This window comes from Argopecten irradians, chromosome 3 (assembly GCF_041381155.1).
Source record: "Argopecten irradians isolate NY chromosome 3, Ai_NY, whole genome shotgun sequence".
Taxonomy (NCBI): domain Eukaryota; kingdom Metazoa; phylum Mollusca; class Bivalvia; order Pectinida; family Pectinidae; genus Argopecten; species Argopecten irradians.
The window spans coordinates 49729911-49757251 of NC_091136.1; the positions used below are offsets into that span (position 1 = coordinate 49729911).

Here is a 27341-nt window from a genome sequence, read left to right on the forward strand (position 1 = left end):
GATTTAGCTAGTTACTTTACACATTGTTAGACTTAGCTAGTAACTTTACACAGTGCTAAACTTAGCTTGTTACTTTACACATTGTTAGACTTAGCTAGTAACTTTACACAGTGCTAAACTTAGCTTGTTACTTTACACATTGTTAGACTTAGCTAGGTACTTTACACAGTGCTAGACCTAGCTAGTTACTTTGCACACTACAGATGTAGCCAAATATTTTGTATGTTGCTAGACTTAATATATAGGTACTTTACACATAGCTAGTCTTAGCTAGTTACTTTGTACATTGTTAGATGTAGCATTACTTTACATATTGCTAGACTTAGCTATAATTACTTTACACATCGCTAGACTAGCTAGTTACTTTGTATATAGCTAGATGAAGAATTACTTTACACATCGCTAGACTAGCTAGACTAGCTAGTTACTTTGTATATAGCTAGATGAAGAATTACTTTACACATCGCTAGACTAGCTAGTTACTTTGTATATAGCTAGATGAAGAATTACTTTACACATCGCTAGACTAGCTAGTTACTTTGTATATAGCTAGATGAAGAATTCTTTACACTTCGCTAGATAAGCTAGCTTTACTTTAGTACTTGTATATAGCTAGATGAAGAATTACTTTACATATTGCTAGACTTATCTATAGTTACTTTACATATTGCTACATTAAGCTGGCTAATTTGTACATTGTTAGATATAGAATTACTTTACACAGTGCTAGACATAGCTAGTTAAATCCTTTGATAACATGCTGATAGACAGCTAGATGTAGCCAGTTACTGGTGAGTGTTACCTTTATAGATTATCAGGATGATTTATGGAATATGTCACACAATAATTGTTTTGTTCCATATGTATTAAACTAGGCCAGGGCCGTGTTATAATACACTCATCCTTGTAAGCCTTCAATCATGTTTTTAGTCGTAAGAACATTATCTATTATGCTCAAGCTTTTGTCTCCATTACAAAAATACCAAGGGAGCTATTTCCAGAAGATTCCAATAACAATCAATTTCAAAACACTATCACGGAAGTGAATATACTTCTTTTTCAGAAATTTCATCAATAAGAAGTCAATTCATTTGTCTTCGGCTAAGTCAGCTTGAGGTCTTTGTGTAATTGTTTTGTCTATGGATAAGACATCTTTTGTCTGTGTTAACCTTGAAACTGCACACCCAATCAATGTCAATTGGTATTATTTACCTAAAACCAACCTTAAACAATATCCAGGAATATCAAACTGATAAAGGAAAGTGTCTAACATATTCATATATCATACTTACTGGCATATATGTGTACTAGATACCAGATATATTACATTATCATTATATATTTTCCTACAGCAGAACAAATAGGTTCAGATTACCATACCATAGCTAATTTATTCTTGATTGAAGCGATCCATGTTGATATAATGTTGCCAATATCGCTTTATTTTTCAATTGATATTTACTTTTGGAATTATTGTGGGACTTTTTAAATTTGGTTTTTATTGGTTTTATGTCCTATTGCCCTCAATCTAAACAGATTGTGTCAGATGTCATGTAAAGATTGTCCTATTAACAATGGTCATTTGTGGTTGTTTGTATTGTTTTATGTCCTATTAACAGCCATGGTCAATCTAAAGATGTGTCAAATTTTGGTTTGTATTGTTTTATGTCCTATTAACAGCCATGGTCAATCTAAAGATGTGTCAAATTTTGGTTTGTATTGTTTTATGTCCTATTAACAGCCATGGTCAATCTAAAGATGTGTCAAATTTTGGTTTGTATTGTTTTATGTCCTATTAACAGCCATGGTCAATCTAAAGATGTGTCAAATTTTGGTTTGTATTGTTTTATGTCCTATTAACAGCCATGGTCAATCTAAAGATGTGTCAGATTTTGGTTTGTATTGTTTTATGTCCTATTAACAGCCATGGTCAATCTAAAGATGTGTTAGATTTTGGTTTGTGTATTGTTTTATGTCCTATTAACAGCCATGGTCAATCTAAAGATGTGTCAGATTTTGGTTTGTATTGTTTTATGTCCTATTAACAGCCATGTCATGTAAAGATGTGTCAGATTTTGGTTTGTATTGTTTTATGTCCTATTAACAGCCATGTCATGTAAAGATGTGTCAAATTTTGGTTTGTATTGTTTTATGTCCTATTAACAGCCATGTCATGTAAAGATGTGTCAAATTTTGGTTTGTATTGTTTTATGTCCTATTAACAGCCATGGTCAATCTAAAGATGTGTCAAATTTTGGTTTGTATTGTTTTATGTCCTATTAACAGCCATGGTCAATCTAAAGATGTGTCAGATTTTGGTTTGTATTGTTTTATGTCCTATTAACAGCCATGGTCAATCTAAAGATGTGTCAGATTTTGGTTTGTATTGTTTTATGTCCTATTAACAGCCATGGTCAATGATGTGTCAAATTTTGGTTTGTATTGTTTTATGTCCTATTAACAGCCATGGTCAATCTAAAGATGTGTCAAATTTTGGTTTGTATTGTTTTATGTCCTATTAACAGCCATGGTCAATCTAAAGATGTGTTAGATTTTGGTTTGTATTGTTTTATGTCCTATTAACAGCCATGGTCAATCTAAAGATGTGTCAGATTTTGGTTTGTATTGTTTTATGTCCTATTAACAGCCATGGTCAATCTAAAGATGTGTCAAATTTTGGTTTGTATTGTTTTTATGTCCTATTAACAGCCATGGTCAATCTAAAGATGTGTCAAATTTTGGTTTGTATTGTTTTATGTCCTATTAACAGCCATGGTCAATCTAAAGATGTGTCAGATTTTGGTTTGTATTGTTTTATGTCCTATTAACAGCCATGGTCAATCTAAAGATGTGTCAGATTTAGTTAGAAACTCTGTTGAATCAATTGGTAGGAATGCAATGCTGACTTTTTGTAGAGTCTAATTTTCAAGTTATTTGAAGTGATTCTTCAACAAATTTCAAATCAAGAAAAGCTAAATACAAGTTATTGTATTCATCTAACACATTTACTTTGCTAGAGCTTGAAAAGTTGGCGTTATGATCATATGAGCTCAATGTAAACATGTACTACAAGACAAATGTTGATGACTGCTTTCTTTCATAATTTACAGATTTCCAATGATTCTGTGGTTGGAAAAAAATATGATGTATATTTTATGCAATATTTGTAGGTTTCATATTCCAGGTGTTCCATACAAGCTATTAAAATAATGAATATCTTTTACGATCTTTAAGTGATGCTAAGTGATAAGTGTTACTAAATGTGGCATTATGGAACGTAGGACATCGGGGCAATCTATGGATGAAGCCAATGCAATAATACATTAAATATAGAAGAATAATCAACATGTTTTCCTATATGGACTTTAGAAATTCGTTTTTCCCTTTTTAATACAATATAAAATGCTGTTAGCCTGCCAGGCATCACTCTACTTGTATAAGGTCAGCCACTCTCCAGCAGTACAGTACTACATTGGTTAGACACTGGGCTGTGTAATACTTCAGAGAGGGAAAGAACCTTAAGCATGTGTACATGTAGCTGAAAAGATTGGCTGTTAACCTTGAAAATCTCAAAACAACTATCTAAATGGACTCCAAATGTAATTTGTGAGACGTCATAGTCTATCATACGGCCCAAGGGTCTTTGATAGACATCACAGCGACATTTATCAGCTTTAGGTTATGTAACTCTTATGTAGTGAATTTTAAATACTATTTTATATGTAGAAAGTCTGATGGAAAAAAAAGAGATATATTGCAACTGGTAACTCTGAATTAATTTTTTTTGCTTGTTGTTTCAAGGCAAGTTGTGTTACAATTTATATCAACATTTTTTCTAGTTTTCTTAAAGAACATTTACATAGCAATGGCCTGTTTTACAGCTGAAAGAAACACTGCAAGTCCAAATTCATTAACAGCATTTTCATTTCAGTCACAGGACTAGATCTGAAAAAATGATAACAATTCATTTTTTGGTTTAACAAGGACATAGTCATTCAGATCCCCCGCCAATGGAGATATCAAAGCTGAAGTAAGTTTGATTGTGGAAACTTATGTGTATGAAAAAAAAACCAGGAAAAAGGAAGTTGAGCTAAAGAAAGATGGAATAAAATTCAAGTAGAGCGGGGCTGCAATTGTTGAATCAGGTATACAGCCTTGACATTTATATTAGACTATATACACAAAGATGGGTGGAGTTTTGCAAAGTAACATTTACCATTTACCATGATATTTTCAGCAATGTTTCCATGGTAACGGAAAAAGTGCAAAAAATGAAAACCTAAAAATAGCAAAAGGTACTACTAGACCATAAAAAGAATGTGTCTATGAAGTTTCGTGGAAATATCTCTGCTGGTTTTAGAGTTATGCTCCGGAAATGAACCTGCTACAAAAACATGATATTTTCAGCAATGTTTCTATGGTTACAGAAAAAAGCACAAAAAGTGAAAACCTAAAAATAGCAAAAGGCACTACTAGACCATAAGAACAATGGGTCTATGAAGTTTCATGGAAATATCTCAGCTGGTTTTAGAGTTGTGCTCCGGAAACGATTCTTACACAAAAATCTGCCATTTTCAGCAATGTTTCCATGGTTACAGAAAAAAGTACAAAAAATGAAAACCTTAAAATAGCAAAAGGCATTACTAGATCATAAGACTAATGTGCCTATGGAGTTCCGTGCATATATCTCAACCAGTTTTCCAGTTATGCTGCGGAAACGAACCTGGTACAAAAATATGATATTTTCAGCAATGTTTCCATGGTTATGGAAAAAGTGCAAAAAATGAAATCCTAAAAATAGCAAAAGGCACTACTAGACCGTAAGAACAATGTGTCAATGAAGTTTCATGGAAATATCTCTGCTAGTTTTAGAGTTGTGCTCCGGAAACGATTCTAACACAAAAATCTGCCATTTTCAGCAATGTTTCCATGGTTACAGAAAAAAGTACAAAAAGTGAAAACCTTAAAATAGCAAAAGGCACTACTAGACCATAAGAACAATGTATCTATGAAGTTTCGTGGAAATATCTCTTCTGGTTTTAGAGTTATGCTCCGGAAACGAACCTGGTACAAAAATATGATATTTTCAGCAATAATTCCATGGTTACGGAAAAAATGCAAAAAATGAAAACCTAAAAATAGCAAAAGGCACTACTAGACCATAAGACCAATGTGTGTATGAAGTTTCATGGAAATATCTCCACTGGTTTTAGAGTTATGCTCCGGAAACCATTCGTACGGACGGATAGACGGACGGACGGACGGACGGACGGAAACCATTTGTATATCCCCCGCCAACTTCGTTGGGCGGGGGATAAAAAGCATAATGTTCCATAGGAAAGAAAGGCATGCAAGTTAGAAATGCAACAGATGACCAATAAAATCATTTTCAAAATAGGTCAAGGTGATGTATTTGAACAAACTTCCTATTCCGTGACTTTGATCTGTTTTTTTATTTACCCTATTAATATTTCTTTTGATTACTTAGTTCCTAGACTGATGAGACTAATGTACATTGCATGACATTTTAATTTTGTAGCGATAAATTCCTAAGATATTGAGAAGACAAGCAGGTAGAGCTTTATGTAGAAATCTTGGATTTGGAATATGAAATCTCAAAAACATTTTGGATTTGGCAAATTTTGTGTGAAATAATTTAGATTTGATTCTATATTTAAATCAATTTTCGATAAATACTCTATTATATAGACTATAGGTAAAACACCAAACACTGTCAAAATTCTCATAGTAATGGAAAATTGGAAATCTAATATGATTCCAGAAAAAGAGATTAACATCTATAATTGTAAATGAATGGACATTGTAACACTACAATATCCTCTAAAACATTATAAGGGGCATAAAAACAATTCAAAGATCAAGGATTTTACCAATATCTCCAAACTCAGAGCTAGGTGTTCTATGTAAGGACTATCAGAATGTCTGTCAATAAACTCTGATTCTTAAAACAAAATGATTGAGAAAATTACTAATTACTTTTGCTATTTTAGCCTTGAATAATGATAAAAATGTGATTTTTTTCTGATAAGTTTCATTATTTAAACCTTGAATAGCTAGGGTATGTACCATTAAAGAAAACTGGCAGCAGGTCTTAACACAAGTCTCCTATAAAGTAAAAAGAATTTCCTTACCCCTTTTAAATCAGAAAATTGACCATGTGTAACATATACAAATTCTTTAACTTATCAAACTGTAAAACACTACTTTAAAACTAATATCCAAAGGGAAGAGAGCTGGGTTAAGGACAATTTTAAGCATTATGACACAAATACATGACAACCTTGAAACAGATGAAGTGATGTAACATACGGATCATGCTTGCAGCTTGTTGTTTAGAAATCAACACAGCCCATCTCGGTTGCTATGGACTTGCTTGATTAAAACCATTAGGGGAATCGGGTAAACATTCTAACTCATAAAACTTGTTTTTTTACCACAGCAAAACAAAATCAAATTAAGATCAATGCACATCAAACGGAAACACACAAGTCTGCCACATCAATGAAATGATGATGCTTCAATTAATGGATCGGATATTACATCACTTATAAGGATGGCAGTGGAGCAGTTGAACATTCAGCTAAACATTGTACACCAAGCAAAATGGATGGCAATGTAACATATATTTTATCACTGTCAATATACATATTACACACATCATCTCCCTATAATAGTTATTAGTTAAAATTACCGAGTTCTCAGCATATGAATCTCATATACATTCTGTCAACTTTATAATGTAACAGGAACTTCAATGTCCAGACATATCATTAGCCTAGATTATATACTGTAAAGCTTCCTTTTTACATTTACTTTTTTATTTATTCATTTATTTTCAACTGAAATGAGGTAGTTTAAAATTTTTTGCTAATGCAATCTTTTCGTGATCTGACTTCAGAATGTATGGTTCAGGCATTTCTCAATATTTTATGGATCCAATTTCAGCTATCATAGCAATGTCCCCTGAAAATATGCAACTGTAAGGTAAATTATTTAACCACAAGTAGGTAAGTTGTAATTCCAAAATTACGTCCCCTGTTTATTGTATGTTGTCATTACATGAATGATTAAAGTCACTGTCAAAGAATGATACCAGTCACAAAAACTGAACATTCTACCTTATAATTATCTAAACTATGCAAAATATACATTTAAATAAGTCACAGTAAGAAAATATCCTATATCTTCATGTCAGAGTTATGTTAAGCATTACATCAATGAAGAACCACCCTTCACTCATTCACGCCTGGAAATTTGTAATGAACCGTTTGCGTTTTAAAGCAGGGGAATTCAAATGTGTCTTCTGGGGTGAATTTTTTAAAATTCTCCGTGACAGATTTAAATATTTAGAGGACAGGTTTGCTTATATTACAACCAATTACGTATGATATATAATTATGTTGTTTAATTGAATCAATGATCAAGTGACTAGTTAGACAGAATAATGAATACATTGAAATATTTTTGAATGCCGTTTAGACCAACCCAAATAACAAGCAATCAGACATTTTGATGCTTGGATTCAGGCATGATCCTCTGACGTTCAGAACAGACTGAGAGTAGGTCTTAAAGGACATACAAAAACACATAGCAACAGAAAAAAGGACACAAAAAGTTCTCCACAAAATTAAAACTGACACATACAAAAATACTCCCAGGCAGACCCATGTAGAGGCAGCAGCCCTTACTTTAGACTGTCAGTCTCCCTAGTAATGATGGAAGGCCAGGCTCCAGGAGCTACATTTGAGCAGACGACACATAATTAACTTTGTTGAAATTTGTAGGTTAATTTGCAATCTTAAGGCCAAACTGTAGCTACATATGGCAACAGTTGATTAATTACTGCCTTCGCTTTACAAGGTCGATGAAGACAGCATACAAAGAAACCTCCATTTTAATGCTTTTAAATATTCCAGCTGACTAAATAAATCATTGGTAAGGTTGAACTGATAAAATGTCTTTTCACAGCAACAAGTTCATTGACAGCTCTACATTTTACTCTACTGTGTTAGTTGTCGATAAAGAACGCCATCACCCGACGCCAACTTCTCAGCCTTACTGACAAAAAACAAAGTTAGGAATAGCAACAAAAACCTACGAGGACAAATTGATCTGGCAGCTAGCGGCTAAGTGATGCGATAATATGTACAATTTGTCATAGCAACAGATTGAGAATGTGTCCTTCAACACTGATCCAACTGAAGCTCAAGGGCACAATTAAACAGGAATCCCAATTTTACTGTTCATGTTCGGTTCAGGGAACTCTTGTCAATACAGCCTTGAAGCAGGCTGACCCAAGGTCTTATCAAACATGCACCGCACGCAGCCAGTCTTGTCAAGTTGGCTTTTCACAAACATGCAAAACAACCAGACATAACAATGGGAATTCTCAATAGATTATTCTTCTCCTGCTTAGTTGTTTTAGGTAAAAGGCAAGGATGGGTTGAAAAATGGTGTGCACTGAATTAATGAGATTTCCTCCTCCCCCCCCCCAGACTATTTAGTTGCTTTTCCTCTTTCTAATTTTTTTCATATATGGAAGCGAAAAATGTAAATGTTATGATCAATATACATTTTTGTGTGCTGTTAAATAGGTAAAGCTAAATGAGTATTATCTGATAATGACATGGTACTACTAACTCTACTGATAATATTTCACAACAGTCGCAATTAAGTCAACATTTCACTAAAAAAAGATTTAAGAAAAAGTATCACAGACACAGTTTAAAGACAAATCACCGGATGCTGTGTGAATGACATTAAATTACAATTTGTACTGATGACATGACACCACAAACTCTACTGATGACACGATACCAAAGCTTAAACTACTGATGGCACAGTACCACAAACTCTATTGATGACAAAGCACCACAAACTCTACTGATGACATGGTACCACAAATTCTACTGATGACATGACACCACAAACTCTACTGATGACATGGTACCAAAGCTTAAACTACTGATGGCACGGTACCACAAACTCTATTGATGACAAAGCACCACAAACTCTACTGATGACATGGTACCACAAATTCTACTGATGACATGACACCACAAACTCTACTGATGACATGGTACCAAAGCTTAAACTACTGATGGCACGGTACCACAAACTCTATTGATGACAAAGCACCACAAACTCTACTAATGACATGGTACCACAAATTCTACTGATGACATGACACCACAAACTCTACTGATGACATGGTACCATAAACTCTACTGATGACAAAGCACCACAAACTCTACTGATGACATAGCACCACAAACTCTACTGATGACATGGTACCACAAACTCTACTGATGACAAAGCACCACAAACTCTACTGATGACATGGTACCACAAACTCTACTGATGACATGGTACCACAAACTCTACTGATGACAAAGCACCACAAACTCTACTGATGACATAGCACCACAAACTCTACTGATGACACAGCACCAAAACTCTACTGATGACATGACACCACAAACTCTACTGATGACATGGTACCACAAACTCTACTGATGACATGGTACCACAAACTCTACTGATGACATGGTACCACAAACTCTACTGATGACAAAGCACCACAAACTCTACTGATGACATAGCACCACAAACTCTACTGATGACACAGCACCACAAACTCTACTGATGACAAAGCACCACAAACTCTACTGATGACATGACACCACAAACTCTACTGATGACACAGCACCACAAACTCTACTGATGACATGGTACCACAAACTCTACTGATGACATAGCACCACAAACTCTACTGATGACATAGCACCACAAACTCTACTGATGACACAGCACCACAAACTCTACTGATGACAAAGCACCACAAACTCTACTGATGACATGACACCACAAACTCTACTGATGACATGGTACCACAAACTCTACTGATGACATGGTACCACAAACTCTACTAATGTCGTGGTACTACAAACTCTACTGATGACAAAGCACCACAAACTCTACTGATGACATAGCACCACAAACTCTACTGATGACACAGCACCACAAACTCTACTGATGACATTGCACCATAAACTGTACTCATAAAATGGCACCACAAACTCTACTGATGACACGGCACCACAAACTCTACTGATATGGTACTCATGACATGGCACCACAAACTCTACTGATGACATGGCACCACAAACTCTACTGATGACACAGCACCACAAACTCTACTGATGACATGGCACCACAAACTCTACTGATGACATAGCACCACAAACTCTACTGATGACACAGCACCACAAACTCTACTGATGACAAAGCACCACAAACTCTACTGATGACATAGCACCACAAACTCTACTGATGACATGGTACCACAAACTGGTACTACAAACTCTACTGATGACAAAGCACCACAAACTCTACTGATGACATAGCACCACAAACTCTACTGATGACACAGCACCACAAACTCTACTGATGACATTGCACCATAAACTGTACTCATAAAATGGCACCACAAACTCTACTGATGACACGGCACCACAAACTCTACTGATAACACAGCACCACAAACTCTACTGATGACATGGCACCACAAACTCTACTGATAACACTGCACCACAAACTCTACTGATGACACAGCACCACAAACTCTACTGATGACATTGCACCATAAACTGTGCTCATAAAATGGCACCATATACTCTATTGATGACATGGCACCACAAACTCTACTGATGACACAGAACAACAAATCCTATTGATGACATGGCACCACAAACTCTACTAATGACATGGTACCACAAGTTCTACTGATGACACCGCACCACAACCTCTACTGATGACATAACACCACAAACTCTACTGATGTCTTGACACCACAGACTCTACTTGACACCACAGACTCTACTTATTGCATGACACCACAAACTCTACTGATGACACAAAGTCTACTAATGGTATAACACCACAGACTCTACTGATGACATAGCACCACAAAGTCTATTGATGACTGTTACTGATGGCATGACACCACAAACTCTACTGATGACATGGCACCACAAACTCTACTGATGACATAGCACCACAAACTCTATTGATGACTGTTGCTGATAGCATGACACCACAAACTCTACTGATGACATAGCACCACAAACTCTACTGATGACATAGCGCCACAAACTCTTCTGATTACATGAAACCACAAACTCTATTGATGACTGTTACTGATGACATTACACCACAAACTCTACTGATGGCATGGTACCACAAACTTGACAGTTGCTGAAGATACATTAACTTTAAACCATTCAGACCAACAGAAATTTGGTGATTTCACTTCCCCCTTTAACCTTTTTTCAGTTAATATTGAATATAATTAGAAATATTGATGATAATGGTTGTTACAATTATATATTATTATGAGAGTTAAAGAGTACTAAGGGATACAACTCTTATAACTCTACATACAGTGCTTTCATCAAGTGTCATGCAATTGCTTTTCAATTTCAATAACATTTCTGCTCAATAGTGTCAAACAAACTTGACTCAGAATTGTTGAACATCTTAAATCATCTCTACTTCTTGCTCCATTTTTTTTTTTAATTCTAACACCAATTATTGAAACTCTGCTGAATTCTGTAGTTTTGTTGAATACATTCCTTCTATCCCTTACAGTAAAAAGTCCTTCAGTCCAGGTGAGCTAAAAATGTACCAATTTAAACATAACAAGAGGCCCATGGGCCTTAACGGTCACCTGGCATCCAATAGTAATTTGTCATTTAAGGGCCAACATAATCATCCTAGATCTTGTTGATATAAGGCTACATACAGAGTTTCATCAAAATCAGTTCACATTTACCAAAGTTATCTTGTTCACAAGCACAATGATAAAATTAGAACAAAGGGCAATAACTTGTACGTTATTGTCAAATAATTCCCATTTTTGAACTCGTACGAAATCTTGTTGATATAAGGCTACATACAAAGTTTCATCAACCTCGGTTAACATTTACTCAAGTCATCATGTTCACAAAGTAAAGTTAACGCACGATGGACAATAGGCTATTGCAGTAGGTCACTATGACGTATGGTCAGGTGACCTAAAAATAGTAACAGTGACCTTGACCTTGACCTGGCAATCCTGAAACTGTATCTTGTCGAAAATATTATGGTCCTTTAAATTTGTGTGAAGTTTGATCAAAATCACTCAAGGAATGAAGCAGCTAGAGCACTGAAAAGGATTTTCTAAAAATAGTAACGGTGACCTTGACCTTGACCCTGCAACCTTGAAACTCAAACTTTTTCAGTCCTGTATTTGTGTGCAGTTTGATCAAAATCACTCCAGGAATGAAGCCGCTAGAGTGCTGACAAAGAAATTATCTAAAAATAGTAACAGTGACTTTGACCTTAGTCTGGCAATCTTCACACTCAAACTTGTCCGAGATATTATGATCCTTTGCCTATGTGTGAAGTGTGATCAAAATCACTCAAGGAATGAAGCCGCTAGAGTGCTGATAGGGATTTACTAAAAATAGTAGCAGTGACCTTGAACTTGAACCAACAAACTTGAACTCCGAGATCTTGTTAATATCAAGCTACATACAAAGTTTCATCAATCTCGGTTCACATTTACTCAACAAAAAGTTAACGCACAACGGACGATGCACGACGAACGACGACGGACAAAAGGCTATCGCAATAGGTCACCATGACCTATGGTCAGGTGACCTAAAAAGAGCAGACTTCCATTTTCATTCAGGTTTTCCCTTCAGTTTTGACTTTGAAGGTCGCTTCAACTTCCAAGCCCGAAAGCAATTTCCATCCCAATTATAGCTTGGGGTAGTGTAGTTCTTTTTGATATTTTTATCAATTTCAAAATATTTATCATATGAATATGTTAATCATTTGATTTGCATTTTGCACATAACTTTTAATTCTAAATATCTTTGATATTGAGACTGTTGGACCTAGCTCTATTGTTTTATTTAATGGGAGTCCACTGCAATTGTTTAGCAACAAAGATGCAAAAAAACCTTCATCAGGGAAACCCTGAACCATGGCCAGTGATCTTTTTAAAACTGTTTGCATTATGTCCAGCATCCTTCAAAACCCTAAATCTACATTTCATCTACATCAAACAATAACATGTTTGTTGTCAAGCAAGAAGTCTCCATTTAGTTACCAAGGCAACGAAAGAATTCTGGAAGGTTTATCATTGTGTTTGACATCTCCCTAAACCACTTCATTCCAATTTACACAGAAAAATTGATTAAGAAAGATATTGAAACTTCAGGGTCATGAAATTCACATTTGTTGGAAAGGACATTGAGACTCTCTCACTCATAAGTGTTTGAATCTTCCATATATTTAAACTACGAAAAGTTATACAAATAAATAATTCACTGTGCAAACAAAATTCCATTAACTGCAATGCTTTATATACATGATGTATCAGATTAACTGCTAAAGTAAACAGCGTCAGGTACACTAAAACCTGTCTTTGTGACCATCTCTGTACAAGACATCCTGCCTACCATGATCTTCTTCTTAGTGTTACGAATGACCAATATCAACAGTGTCAAGAATGACCAATATCAACAGTGTCAAGAATGACCAATATCAACAGTGTCAAGAATGACCAATATCAACAGTGTCAAGAATGACCAATATCAACAGTGTCAAGAATGACCAATATCAACAGTGTCAAGAATGACCAATATCAACAGTGTCAAGAATGACCAATATCAACAGTGTCAAGAATGACCAATATCAACAGTGTTACGAATGACCAATATCAACACACAGACAGGTTTCATAGTATGTTATTATACATCTGTACATAAAACACAGTTGTGCCAAATTACCAGACAAGTCAAATATTTTTACATGGACCCATCCACTATAATTCATCCATGTTCAATGTTGTAACTAAAAATATGAAAGTTCACAAAATGTTATCGAAGGTCTATATGGAACAAGATGGTACTTCTAAAGACATCTATTTTCTATATCTCACACCCTCAATATTTAATTAAAACATACAGAGTATCAGGTAAAACTTACCGGGTTCATCACAGTGCAATCTACCGAGGTCTTATGGAAGGGGTCAAACTTGTCTGCACACACCACAAGGTCGGGTAGAGGGTAAAGTCGTAGTCCGACGTCATGTGACCAGTACACGGGACAGACGTGGAGGGGGAGGGGACACAGGTGGCCCTGGGAGATCAGGGTCTTTGCAAACTGCAACAGATATGTACCCTTTGCTGACACAGAACTAAGGGAGATAACTGAACACAATCAATTTATCAACATACAGAATGTCATGAGTTTCCTTTCAAATAAGATTGGTAATAAAAGTTATAGAATATTTGTGTTTTTGGTGAGCTTTTGTTAAATTAGGAACATGTAACATGATCTTAAAATCATAAAAAAGTAACATTTTCTTCTAGAAAAGAAATTACCCTTAGGTACATGTGTTGGTATATCTTTGGCTACATGTGTGTATGGTATCTAGTGTTATATTAAATGTGTATACATATATGTATGAGCATTTACTATCTATTATATTAAATGTGTATACGTATATGTACAAGCATTTACTATCTAAAATACCTATGCTGTTATACTAACATGTGTGGGTACATCTCCATCCTCAGGAAACTTGACACAATTCCGACACATCTTGGTTACAATATCCTCACGGAAGACGACAATGTGCTGTGTACAGTACTGTATACGACAAGGGTTACTGGTAAAGATGGCGGATGGAATCTTACGCTTTACATCCTCAATGATAGAACTCGGTATAGCAGGCCTGTAAAGGGGTAAAACATCTGTTTATAAAGTCATGAATACAACATCTCAGACAATCATCATTATTGACCTATCTTCAGCTATTTTCTGAAGTACAGTTTGGTCTCTGTTTATGTTGAATAGTTCTTACAAGATTACCGGTTACTGGTACAAACAGGAGGAGCAAATATTAAGAAGTATCTTGGTTTTGTTCTTTAATTTGATTTTGTCCCCTTAATAAGACTTTGTGACAGCAGTGAAACATTAATGGGGTGTTCTTGCTGAAATACTTGTCAAAAGGAGCTAAACCCCAAAATTCAAACAATGGAGATAAAATTAAGTTGTATTGAACCATGTTATGATTTAAATCCAATATATTTTTTGTTTATTTTATTATTATCAAAACTTCTGGTTATTGAGATGACACACAGCTTACCTAGGAAGGATGGATGCAGGGCCTGGGTCCTGGGGGCCTGGTACAAAGATAAACCGACTGTTTTCTGCTATAGTAGGGAACTCACAAATCAGGTCTGTTAGACTAGAGAATGCCTCTGTTTAAATATAATTGATACAGGTATTAATAATATCATAGGTTATGTTGTCTTCAATTTATACAGATCAAGTTATAAACTTTTACATTTCATTTCATTTTTTTTCTTCGTTACTTAAGTACAGGATTCAGATGCAACTGCAACATCTTGGTACCGTGGCACAAAAATTTACGTAACTTTTATGGCATTATTTCGTATAATTTCTACCTTATCAAAAGAAAAAATTAAGATTCAAAAACTTGCACTTGACAAATATGAAGGAGATTAAATTTTGAATCACACAATCCTTAGCCAACATTTTCTGTAGAACACTATGTACAAATTCTTTCAAATATTTCTGGATAAGTAGTGTAAACTTAATAGATTCAGAATCTCAATGACACATTCACCAAGTTCTACGTAACATCATATAATTACCTTTCAAATCTTTAGCATGCTGTGCTCCGTGCGGCGCTGACAAAAAATTTCCACATAAAACAAAACAGACTGGCGGGAAGTCGGAATACCCAGTAAATAGCACTCTTAGCATCTCAAGGACCTTAAACAAAACAGTGAAAATCTAAACACTTGTTACTGATTATCAGACAATAAAATCTTTATATCATGTGTATTTGTGTTTCAGAGGAAACTTGAAATTTTGCTCAAGGCATCAAGCACTATGATAGAGGAGCTTTTTGGTAATGTAAGTATGAGTGTACATGGACTTCATTAAAAACTTGGAATGAAAACTGTAGGAGTCTACAGACCAAGGTTCTTTATACAATGTAACTACATTAAAGATTGAGATAAAACTTATATTCTAGTCATGATTCTGTTAACGAGACAAATGGAACCAGATTCCATAATTACTTTAAACTTTGATAAGCAACAAATAAAACAGCAGAATAATGAGGACAACTACAATACACCATAGAGAACATGGGAGATAACTATAACAAACAATTCATGTTTTTTTATAGACTCTGAATTAAGATGTCACATCAAAGTTGTGTACCTTACCTTGACCTGGTCAAGCCAAACGTCCGATAAGAACACAAACATGGCGTCAGGATTCTCTTGTTCAATGTGTTTTAGTCTCACAGATCCTTTAACACTTGTATTGGATAATCCACCAAAAAAATTGACATTTCCAAAATAATTTCTGTAAAGAGACATAATAATTATATATTGTATTAGAGTAATGAAAATGTAACAACAAAAACGTATTTTATAACTGCAAAAATTGTCAATTTCAAATTTATATAAAGACACAATATGTACATTCATCTTTGTTTTTATGACTAAGCTGATGATAATCTAGAAATGATAAGACTAATCTGTTGTCAGAAAAATTCATAAACATAAATTCATAAACATAAATTCATAAACATAACACTGCTTTTATATATCTTTTACATTTGATCAAAAAGGATCAAATTATTATAACAGAATAATACACACAAAAACAAACTCATGTATTTATGAGTCCATTATCAGCTGAAATGGAATATCAATACAACTGACCTTGTAGTTTTAGCAGGTTCTGGAGGTGGAAAACCAAAGGCATTTATATGAAACACTGAGTCTTCATACCAGCCCTCAGCCAGGACAAAACAATTCTCTGTAAACAAACCGCTGTGGAAATTCTAATGCAGTGTTAAAGAAAAGAATCATGCATGATTGTTAATGTCATTTTCAGTACTTATCAGACAATGAAACTGAGCAACAGAATGTGTTAGCAACTAAATTAATAACTCGTGTTCTAATTTCAGCATTATTCTTTGAGATAAATAGCTTTATGTTTTTGGGTGACTTTTGAACATAAAATATTGAGCATCCTGAAATACAATTCATAGATATTACACAGAAGAACAGTTAAATGTGAAATGCTAGAAAGCATTTTGCTCCACAGTTCAACATTTATCATACAACATCCAAAGTGTAAAAGCATGCAGGAAGTATTACAATCACACAGAGTATTTTGTATCTCAAAAAGATAATGTAACAGCTTCATTGCGCCCTACAAAAAATCTTAATCCACAGGATCATACTAGGGACATGTTTTTTCCCCTCAAGTTTGACAGTAGAAGGATACAGCCTTAGTAAGGTCTAAAGCAACAGCTCCCGTCAAGTCCTCAAGGTACCATTTACCCTACAAACACACGATGTAACATGATATAGGCAGTGTTTTGGGATTGCCATTTATTGTGCATCTCAATATAATACACATTAATTACCAATTTGCATTCTTTAGTAATCAACGAAAATATTCTTACAATGTTTTTTTTTCATCTATGTAAACATCATGTATTTGAGATTTTATTGCAACAAAGAGAAAAGATAACCATATAATCCTTACCTCTTTTAGCTGTGTTAACATGCCCAGTACAATGATATCTCCTAGCTTGGTGTTACTGCCCAGTAAAAACTCGATAGGCTTCAGCTGTAAAACAAATTCTAGTAATCTCTATACTCTGTAGATTGACACGTCCAAGGAGTTTAGTCATTATTAATGTAAATTAATCTGCCATATCTGAAAGCAATTCAACATGTATTTTAACGGTTTATTATTGTAACTAAAAACAACTTTATGTGAATCACTTTAAGAGCAGTTCAAATTCAGTTCTAAAATTGTAAAATATCTATAATTTTTATGTGTAAGGGTTTTTTAAGCGCAGAAAATACAGACATATTTGTACAAGAACATGTAAACTGACCAACAGTTGAACCAATTTGTATGTAAATCCCTTCTAATAGTATAGTATCTTGTTATCTTCAACTTTTTGGAGATTTCCTCCTGAGCCCCTATATATTAAACCTGTTTGTATGTAAATCCCATCTAAAAGTATAAAAGTATTGTTACCTTAAAATCCCATCTAAAAGTATAAAAGTATTGTTACCTTAAACTTTTTGGAGCTTTCCTCCTGGGCCCCAATAGCTGGTGGTGTAAACAGGTCGTGACGCTGTGTCCTCTGAAAGCAACACATGGGAGATCACTCTGATTTAATCTCATATTATGAAAGTAGGATGGCCAATTACAACACTGTTCCATTCCTATTTTAATAAAACAATTAAAGACAATCAGAAGATTTTTTTTTTTTTATAAAGACTTATTGTCTGTATTGTTGGTATTCCAGACAGTCCATAAGGACTTAATTTGATACTTGTTCAGTTTGAGAATTGTTTTGATTTTCCCCTGATAGAGTATTGTATAATAGTAATGTGTATCAGTCCCAAAACAACCTACCAGATATAGTATTGTGAATCGGTCCATGAACGACCTACCAGATAAAGTATTGTGAATCGGTCCCTGAACAACCTACCAAATATAGTATTGTGTATCCGTCCCAAAACAACCTTCCTGATAAAGTATTGTGAATCGGTCCCTGAACGACCTACCAGATAAAGTATTGTGAATCGGTCCCTGAACGACCTACCAGATATAGTATTGTGAATCGGTCTCTTAACGACCTACCAGATATAGTATTGTGAATCGGTCCCTGAACGACCTACCAGATATAGTATTGTGTATCCGTCCAAAAACTGATATATATTGTGATGGTCCCTGAACACCTACCAATAGTATTGTATAGTCCTAAGACCTGTTGTAATCGGTCCCAAACAACCTACCAGATATAGTATTGTGAATCGTCCCTGAACGACCTACCAGATATAGTATTGTGAATCGGTCCCTGAACACCTACCAGATAAAGTATTGTGAATCGGTCCCAATAACCTACCAGATATAGTATTGTGAATCGGTCCCTGAACGACCTACCAGATATAGTATTGTGAATCGGTCCCAAAACCAGATATAGTATTGTGAATCGTCCCTGAACACCTACCGATAAAGTATTGTGAATCGGTCCCTGAACGACCTACCAATATAGTATTGTGAATCGTCCAACACTCCTGATAAGTATTGTGAATCGGTCCCTGAACGACCTACCAGATAAAGTATTGTGAATCGGTCCCTGAACGACCTACCAGATATAGTATTGTGAATCGGTCTCTTAACGACCTACCAGATATAGTATTGTGAATCGGTCCCTGAACGACCTACCAGATATAGTATTGTGTATCCGTCCCAAAACAACCTACCTGATATAGTATTGTGAATCGGTCCCTGAACGACCTACCAGATAAAGTATTGTGAATCGGTCCCTGAACGACCTACCAGATATAGTATTGTGAATCGGTCCCTGAACGACCTACCAGATATAGTATTGTGAATCGGTCCCTGAACGACCTACCAGATATAGTATTGTGAATCGGTCCCTGAACGACCTACCAGATATAGTATTGTGTATCCGTCCCAAAACAACCTACCTGATATAGTATTGTGAATCGGTCCCTGAACGACCTACCAGATATAGTATTGTGAATCGGTCCCTGAATGACCTACCAGATATAGGGTTGTATATCCGTCCCAAAACAACCTACCTGATATAGTATTATGAATCAGTCCCTGAACGACCTACCAGATATAGTATTGTGTATCCGTCCCAAAACAACCTACCTGATAAAGTATTGTGAATCGGTCCCTGAATAACCTATCAGATATAGTATTGTGAATCGGTCCCTGAATAACCTACCACATATAGTATTGTGAATTGGTCCCTGATACCTACCAAATATAGTATTGTCAATCGGTCCCTGAACGACCTACCAGATATAGTATTGTGAATCGGTCCCTGAACGACCTACCAGATATAGTATTGAGAATCAGTCCCTGAACGACCTACCAGATATAGTATTGTGTATCCGTCCGAAAAACAACTTACCTGATGTAGTATTGTATATCGGTCCCTGAACAATGTGGCTTTGTCGGAGGCTGTTCCATGTAGACTGGGGCTAGGCAGCTGTAGGGTCTTATTGCTGTGTAAAACAATTCATTTTTAACTTCATTTCTTTCTATAATATCCAAATTAAAGTTCACCTTATAATTTTACATCAGTACAGGGATATGTACTTTTTAGAATAATCTACTTTTGTTTATCCCTGATGAAATGTGTAACAAGGTCTTTATTGTTAAAAGATATATTTCTATCTTTATCCAAAACAGTTTTTGTTTTTGTCCAATATAAATAGCTGTTTGAATTAACAATTTTCCAACCAAATAAAAAAGAAAAGAAAACTCTATATTTTTAAAATTTGAAAAACAATAATCCTTACTGTATAAATTTTTTGCGATCAGCAACATATGACAGCCGAGGGACAGAGAAGGCATCAATTACACACAGGATATTTTCTCTGTCAATTCAAACAATATAACAACATCACAAATTTTGTTTAATACATAACAAATATGGAATCATTTACACAACTCATATTTTGCAAAGGTTCATTTATGTAATAATCAAATTGTAATTTGGGAAAAGTAAATCTTCCTAGCTTTTTATTCATAAAGGAAATCTCATCATCATCAATGATAAAATATCAATATCACTTTACCCTTCATCATCAATACCTGTCATTATAGAATAATGTTCAATTTTACTGTACCCTTCGTCATCATGCTCAGCGTTACACTCCTGGACAGCTGCTTCACATGTCGCTTTAGTAATTAGTGAGCTGGACACTGCAATAGAGATTTAAGATACATGTAATTGTATGTAAGAAATGTGAGACATAAAATCATATGTTGGATTTGTAACTTAAAGTTAGCCAAGTTTCTGTAGTTGTGAAAACGAATGATGATATAAAAACATTTCAGTCAATCAACATAAAAAATCAATTTATAATGAAAACAAAGTATTAATTTAATTGGGAAGTAACCTTTTATCAAGCTGCTACATCATCATAAAGGTAATGGGTATACCAAAAATATTATATCAAGTACACTATATTAAACAAAGGAATACACATCATGAAACCACGCACAAATAAACATTAATATTCTCATCAATGTATCTCCATCACATCTACAGACGATATGTATTAACTAATCTTTTTTTCCCACTCAGATAAGAGAATATAACTTACTATTAGTATTAACTACCGGTATTCTTATTAAATGAGTCAGTCACTTTTTAACTGACTTGCAAATAGAAGTAAGAAATTAAGAATTATTATTATAAGAGTTTCTTCAACATCTTTGACACTCCAGACTTATTATCATTGTCATTATATCCACCACTGGACTACACAATACTGAAGGTTCTGTATGTGACAACAGAATAAACAGGAAGTTTGATCCTTTGATGTACAAATTCAATAATAGTACACTGTGTATGGCTTTGAAGTTGGGTGTCACTCTCTATAGTCTTCAAACAAAATCTCTGTAAGCATGTGATTGATATCAGTTTTTCTTCCTTAAACGCCTTCGGTTTTCAATACTAAGCCATACTAGGAATGTATAAACCGCTGGAGTATCTAGGATGACATTTGTAGTACATGACTAACTAAGATTTTTCCATATATACTTTTCCCATATGTTGTAACTCACACGGCTGTTTCTGTATGGTCTCTATGATTTTATCCAGACATTCTTCTCTTTGGTCGTCGTCCACAGACCCAAGTACTTCTACCAGGTACTTACTGGATTCACTAGAACAGCAAAATCACTTTATAAATGATATATCTTCTAACCAAATACATGTACATGTAGAGGAACAGTAAAAAATTCAGGTATCTGGTGTAAAACAAAAATTCCACGGAAGTGGATGTGTCCCCTGCACAGCATCCCAAAAATTAGTGAAAATATTGTTAATAACCAGCTTTGTGTGGTTGAAATCAGACAATAAATACTAAAATTGACAAGGGGAAACCATGTTTCGACTATTCTAAAGTCCTGTAACTCTTGCAAATATTGATGGATTTTGACCAGTATTGAACCCATCTAAGATCTCATCGATATAAAGCAACATACCAAATTTGGTTGAAATCAGACAATAAATACTAAAGTTATCGAGCAGAAAGTATGGATTTATTTGTTTTGACGATTTTAAAGTTCCGTAACTCTTGCAAATATTGACGGATTTCGACCATTATTGAACTCATCCGAGATCTCATTGATATAAAATTTAGGGGTTTCATTCGGACAATAAATACTATAATAGACATGCAGAAACCATATTTTGACTATTTTAAAGTCCTGTAACTCTTACAAATATTGACAGATTTTGACCAGTATTGAACCCATCTAAATATAAGATCTCATTGATATCAAGCAACATACCAAATTGGTTGAAATCAGACATTAATACTAAAGTTATCGAGCGGAAAGCATGGATTTATCTGTTTTGCCGATTTTAAAGTCCCTTAACTCTTGCAAATATTGACAGATTTTGACCATTATCAAACCCATCTGACATCTCATTGATATAAAGCTATATACAAAATTTGGTTGAAATCAGACAATAAATACTTTAGTTATCGCACAGAAATTGTTTCCCAAATGCCGGATACCTACTTTTCTTCCAAGCGTTGCAGGCGACACTCAAACTATGGCTCTACTGAGCTGAACTGAGCTGGGTCGGGTGGTATTTACTAGGGCTGCCGCGGTTAACCGGTATATTGGAGTATTGCAATACACCACCAAAAAATATTGTACCGCGATACAGTTTACCTGTACTGGTTTTTTACGATATATTTTCTTAGTATCATAATTTCATTAATTTGATATAATTAAAACATCCTGTCATTAAAACAAAACCAGCAAGTTGTATTTGTTTTCCTTATAATAATTTCCATATTAATAGGCTAAAACAAAAGTAACTGGAGTCTGCAAGTTTGTGCCCATTCCGTAAAATCATGTAACCAGAGTCGGCACATGGCGAGTCTTGTCAGGAGTCTTGAAGGAATGTTAGCATGTATAAATTTGTCAAGAGCGACGGTCAATTGCATCTTTCAACACATTTTTGAGTGCATTCTGTAGGCGAATATTTCTGTCTAGAACTCTAGATGCATCATTTTGTGAGAATTTGAGTTCTCTAACGCATCCAAACTGTAATTGGGTCAAAAACTGATTATGACTTAAGTGCTGAAGCAAAACACATGTATATTTAATTTTGACTAGTTATTAAACAGTTGGACTAGTAAAATTTTGGGGTTAACTAGTCCAAATGACTAGCAGTGAAAAAAAATTAATGTCAGACTGTAGAATCTGTGAGTTATTACACAGAATTTGAAAAATCTAGTGTTCTGAGAAATGGAGACAGAAATTAGAATGGCTGTTAGCATTGTTTTAAATTTGTTTTGATAACAACTTGACCAGTCACAGCAATTATATGGGTCAGTGGGGAGAGTTTGATTTTGTTTCTAATGAAGCATCTAAATGACCCATTACATGAGTGCTGAAGGAAAAGAGTTAATGTACAAAATAAAAATGATATTTAACCAACATTACAATATCAGAATTAAAGTATAGAGTTAACAGTATATCGACGGAAAAATGTAGCCGACTGGACTGGGGCCCCCGACATGTCTAATGATCAACTGATGTTTACGTTCAGTAATTAATTAAAGTTATTGAAAAATAGATATGCGTTATGGGTTATTTTAATAGTTTGACAGAAAATAAAACAAACAAGAGCTGTTGGAGTACAGCAAAGCTCGCCTATTCAGAAGAAGTTGATGTTCAAGTATTTACTATTTAAACATGGAAATATGACAAATTAACAGACTCAAAAAAAACCTAAAGGGCCCCAAATTGGTTGTATTATCACATTCAGCATCCATACACATTAGGAAAATAAAATCATAAACATTTATGATGACTTATGCTTAAACAATTGACAAAATAGAAACTTGCTCAAAAACTTTAACATGGAAATATGACAAATTAACTGACTCAAAAAACCCCTAAAGGGTCCCAAATTGGTTGTATTATCATGTTCAGCATCCATACACATTAGGAAAATAAAATCATAAACATTTATGATGACTTAAGCTTAAACAATAGACAAAATAGAAACTTGCTCAAAAACTTTAACATGGAAATATGACAAATTAACAGACTCAAAAAACCCCTAAAGGGCCCCAAATTGGTTGTATTATCACGTTCAGCATCCATACACATTAGGAAAATAAAATCATAAACATTTATGATGACTTATGCTTAAACAATTGACAAAATAGAAACTTGCTCAAAAACTTTAACATGGAAATATGACAAATTAACTGACTCAAAAAACCCCTAAAGGGTCCCAAATTGGTTGTATTATCATGTTCAGCATCCATACACATTAGGAAAATAAAATCATAAACATTTATGATGACTTAAGCTTAAACAATAGACAAAATAGAAACTTGCTCAAAAACTTTAACATGGAAATATGACAAATTAACAGACTCAAAAAAAACCTAAAGGGCCCCAAATTGGTTGTATTATCACGTTCAGCATCCATACACATTAGGAAAATAAAATCATAAACATTTATGATGACTTAAGCTTAAACAATTGACGAAACAGAAACTTGCTTAAAAACTTTAACGTGAAATGGGACGCCAACGCTGACGCCGACGCGACAACATTAGCTCCCCCTATTCATCGAATAGGCGAGCTAAAAACTGCAAATGTAAAAATAAAATATGCATAAATTTCCAAACCTTATCAAATAAGCTGCTCTTGTGTATAAATTTCCAAACCTTATCAAATAATTAAAGCTGCTCTTGTGTATAAATTTCCAAACCTTATCAAATAAGCTGCTCTTGTGTATAAATTTCCAAACCTTATCAAATAAGCTGCTCTTGTGTATAAATTTCCAAACCTTATCAAATAAGCTACTCTGGCTAATGCAACACAGACACAGCAGATTGTAAAAGATCTTTTATTTCAGCGTCATAGATTAATGCTTGTATGTGTGTGCATGTGAGCTTAGATAGTATCTGAGTTTGATTTTGAAGCTGTATGAGTGGAGATGTAAGAAAAGAAAGGTCATTTTCTCTACTAAAACATAAACAGAATAAAAACAAGTCAAATATTCTTTTATTTATTCATTACGATATAGAGTGATATGAGTAACAATCACAAAAAAGCTGGCCCATGGTTTTGAAAAATGACCCCCCCCCCCCCCTTTTCTGGCTCGGATGGGCCTGGTGACCCATGCTCATGCAAAATCATCTGACGCTCTGGTCTGGTGCTGATCTTGACGAGATATTTAGATTATGAAGTAATTTGGACAAGTTGATAAAGCAATATGGTCAGTGCTCCAGATAATTTTTGGAGGGGTGGGTAATTGTACTCATGTTTTTGAAAAGGGGGGGGGGGGGGCACAACTCTGACTTCTGTGCAAAGCCAAAACTTAACAGAGATATGTTGGAAAAAGTTGTATGGTTACAGTGTAAAGTGATGGATGACAAGCTACTGAAGTAGCAGTTATACCGTTATATATCCATCTGAAACAAGTTGATGCAGACTTTTGTGCATGACTTGAATTCTTCTTACTAATTTACAAATTCCTTTTGATTTTCATTCTGGATGTAAGCGCTCATAATCAACTGTCACTATTTGGCTTGGGTATTAAAATACAAACGAATTCATATATATACAGAAATACAAATACTTGTAGATTAGTACCTGTTCAAATATTTTTTAGGGGTAACTGTCATATTTCAATGGGTATTTTACCCATGTACTCGCCTTACCTAGAGTACTTCTGGTAAATCTACAAGATGTATACCGTATTCAGGATTCGTCTGCATCTGGCAGATGTAAACAGCTAACAAACGGGAGTGATGTCAGCGGTTTTTCATGCCTTTCTAACTATTAGAGTCGATCTTTCATACATGAATAGTGTAGATATGATCTACTTACCTTCGTAATGTGAGCCCGTGCATCTTAAACGCTGACAATACATGGCTTTTGAGTTTTGATGCCATTATATTGTTTATGTTGTTGTGAAATGTAAACGTTCCCGCCACAAATTGATGTTACTTCCGGTAATTAGAGTAGCTTCCCTTGAATAGCGGAAGGGGTGTGTCACGAATTATTTTTGCGGTATAATTTGAACCAGCTGAAATGAGTATTACTTTCTGGCGATTACTTTGCATTACTTACTTTAAGTACACTTGATATATATTTACACATGGGTCGCATTTTTAATGTGTACATAAATTACAATTCAAATCAAACTCTATTAGAGTATAATACTGTATAAATACACAATCCAAAATTCTGAGTATAGACATTTGGTGTGCGTGTATCAAAGTCTTTATATTCCTCAACGATTTTTCAAAATATTCTGATCACATACGTGTTTGACTTGATTAAACTAAACTGATCCCGTATAATATGATTCTTGCCTTGAGTCATCCTCGATATTTCCAGGGGACACTGTCGTTATATAATACACCTCTGGCATATGTCACAGCAGAGATTTAAATAATATTACTATTTAAATCTCTGGTCATAGCGAAACTGAAGGCAGTTCAGGGGAGAAAGAAAGACCAATCACAGGCCTGCATATAATTTCATTGAAGTGGACTTAAAGACAGTGATAGTAACCCCTAGAATATTGAGGGTAACCTTGATAATGTGAGAAGCTGTCATTTTTACCTTATAAAAAACCATTATCTTGGTAAATAGTAACATTACTGTATAATTTTTAATTATAGGACAATTCAACATGAGATAACATCAGAAGAATGGAGAAGGGAAAACCAACTAAAACTAAAAAATATATTACCAGTAGCCCTTCATGCAGGATGGAATGCCAGGAACTAATTGTAATAGACACCCATCAATACAAAACAGTTACATGTATTTGTGACTGTCAATATATATGTTTTTTTAACATATAGTCCATTGCAACAATATGTCAACCTACTTTCGTATAATATCATTACTTTTATGGTTGCATTTTCAGTTTGAAATCTTGGCTTACCAGACCAACTGTTAAAACTATTCTGTTTTCATTTTTCTACCATTATTGACATGTGAATTTGTTGTGTAACAGATATGTTATATTATTTTTAATTTCCCCTTCATCTCATCAAATACACAATAAAATCACATCAATATGATATGGCACAAGTGTATTTTGAAAATCATTATTGCAATATGTGAGATGATTTTGGATG

The 27341-nt window shown here is 34.6% G+C and overlaps 1 protein-coding gene across 2 annotated transcripts in view; it reads right to left on the bottom strand.

The window, feature by feature from the left end:
• Nucleotides 1-26465, bottom strand: part of LOC138318940 (DNA polymerase epsilon subunit 2-like) — a 68588-nt gene extending 42123 nt beyond the window's left edge. Inside the window, exons 1-14 of one of the 2 annotated variants that reach the window (XR_011207928.1) lie at nt 26077-26465; nt 21766-21866; nt 20823-20898; nt 20493-20570; nt 20102-20195; nt 18218-18289; nt 17677-17760; nt 17413-17469; nt 16842-16963; nt 16338-16479; nt 15756-15876; nt 15224-15338; nt 14626-14809; nt 14059-14235 (exon numbers count right to left, since the gene is read on the bottom strand). Coding sequence is in view for 1 of the 2 variants with exons in the window: in XM_069261767.1 (XP_069117868.1) it covers nt 14059-14235; nt 14626-14809; nt 15224-15338; nt 15756-15876; nt 16338-16479; nt 16842-16963; nt 17413-17469; nt 17677-17760; nt 18218-18289; nt 20102-20195; nt 20493-20570; nt 20823-20898; nt 21766-21866; nt 26077-26141 (1488 nt within the window). In the remaining variant the exon portion in view is untranslated. The remainder of the gene's footprint in view (nt 1-14058; nt 14236-14625; nt 14810-15223; nt 15339-15755; nt 15877-16337; nt 16480-16841; nt 16964-17412; nt 17470-17676; nt 17761-18217; nt 18290-20101; nt 20196-20492; nt 20571-20822; nt 20899-21765; nt 21867-26076) is intronic. The other variant, XM_069261767.1, reaches the window with a different exon arrangement.
• Nucleotides 26466-27341: the final 876 nt, after the last annotated feature.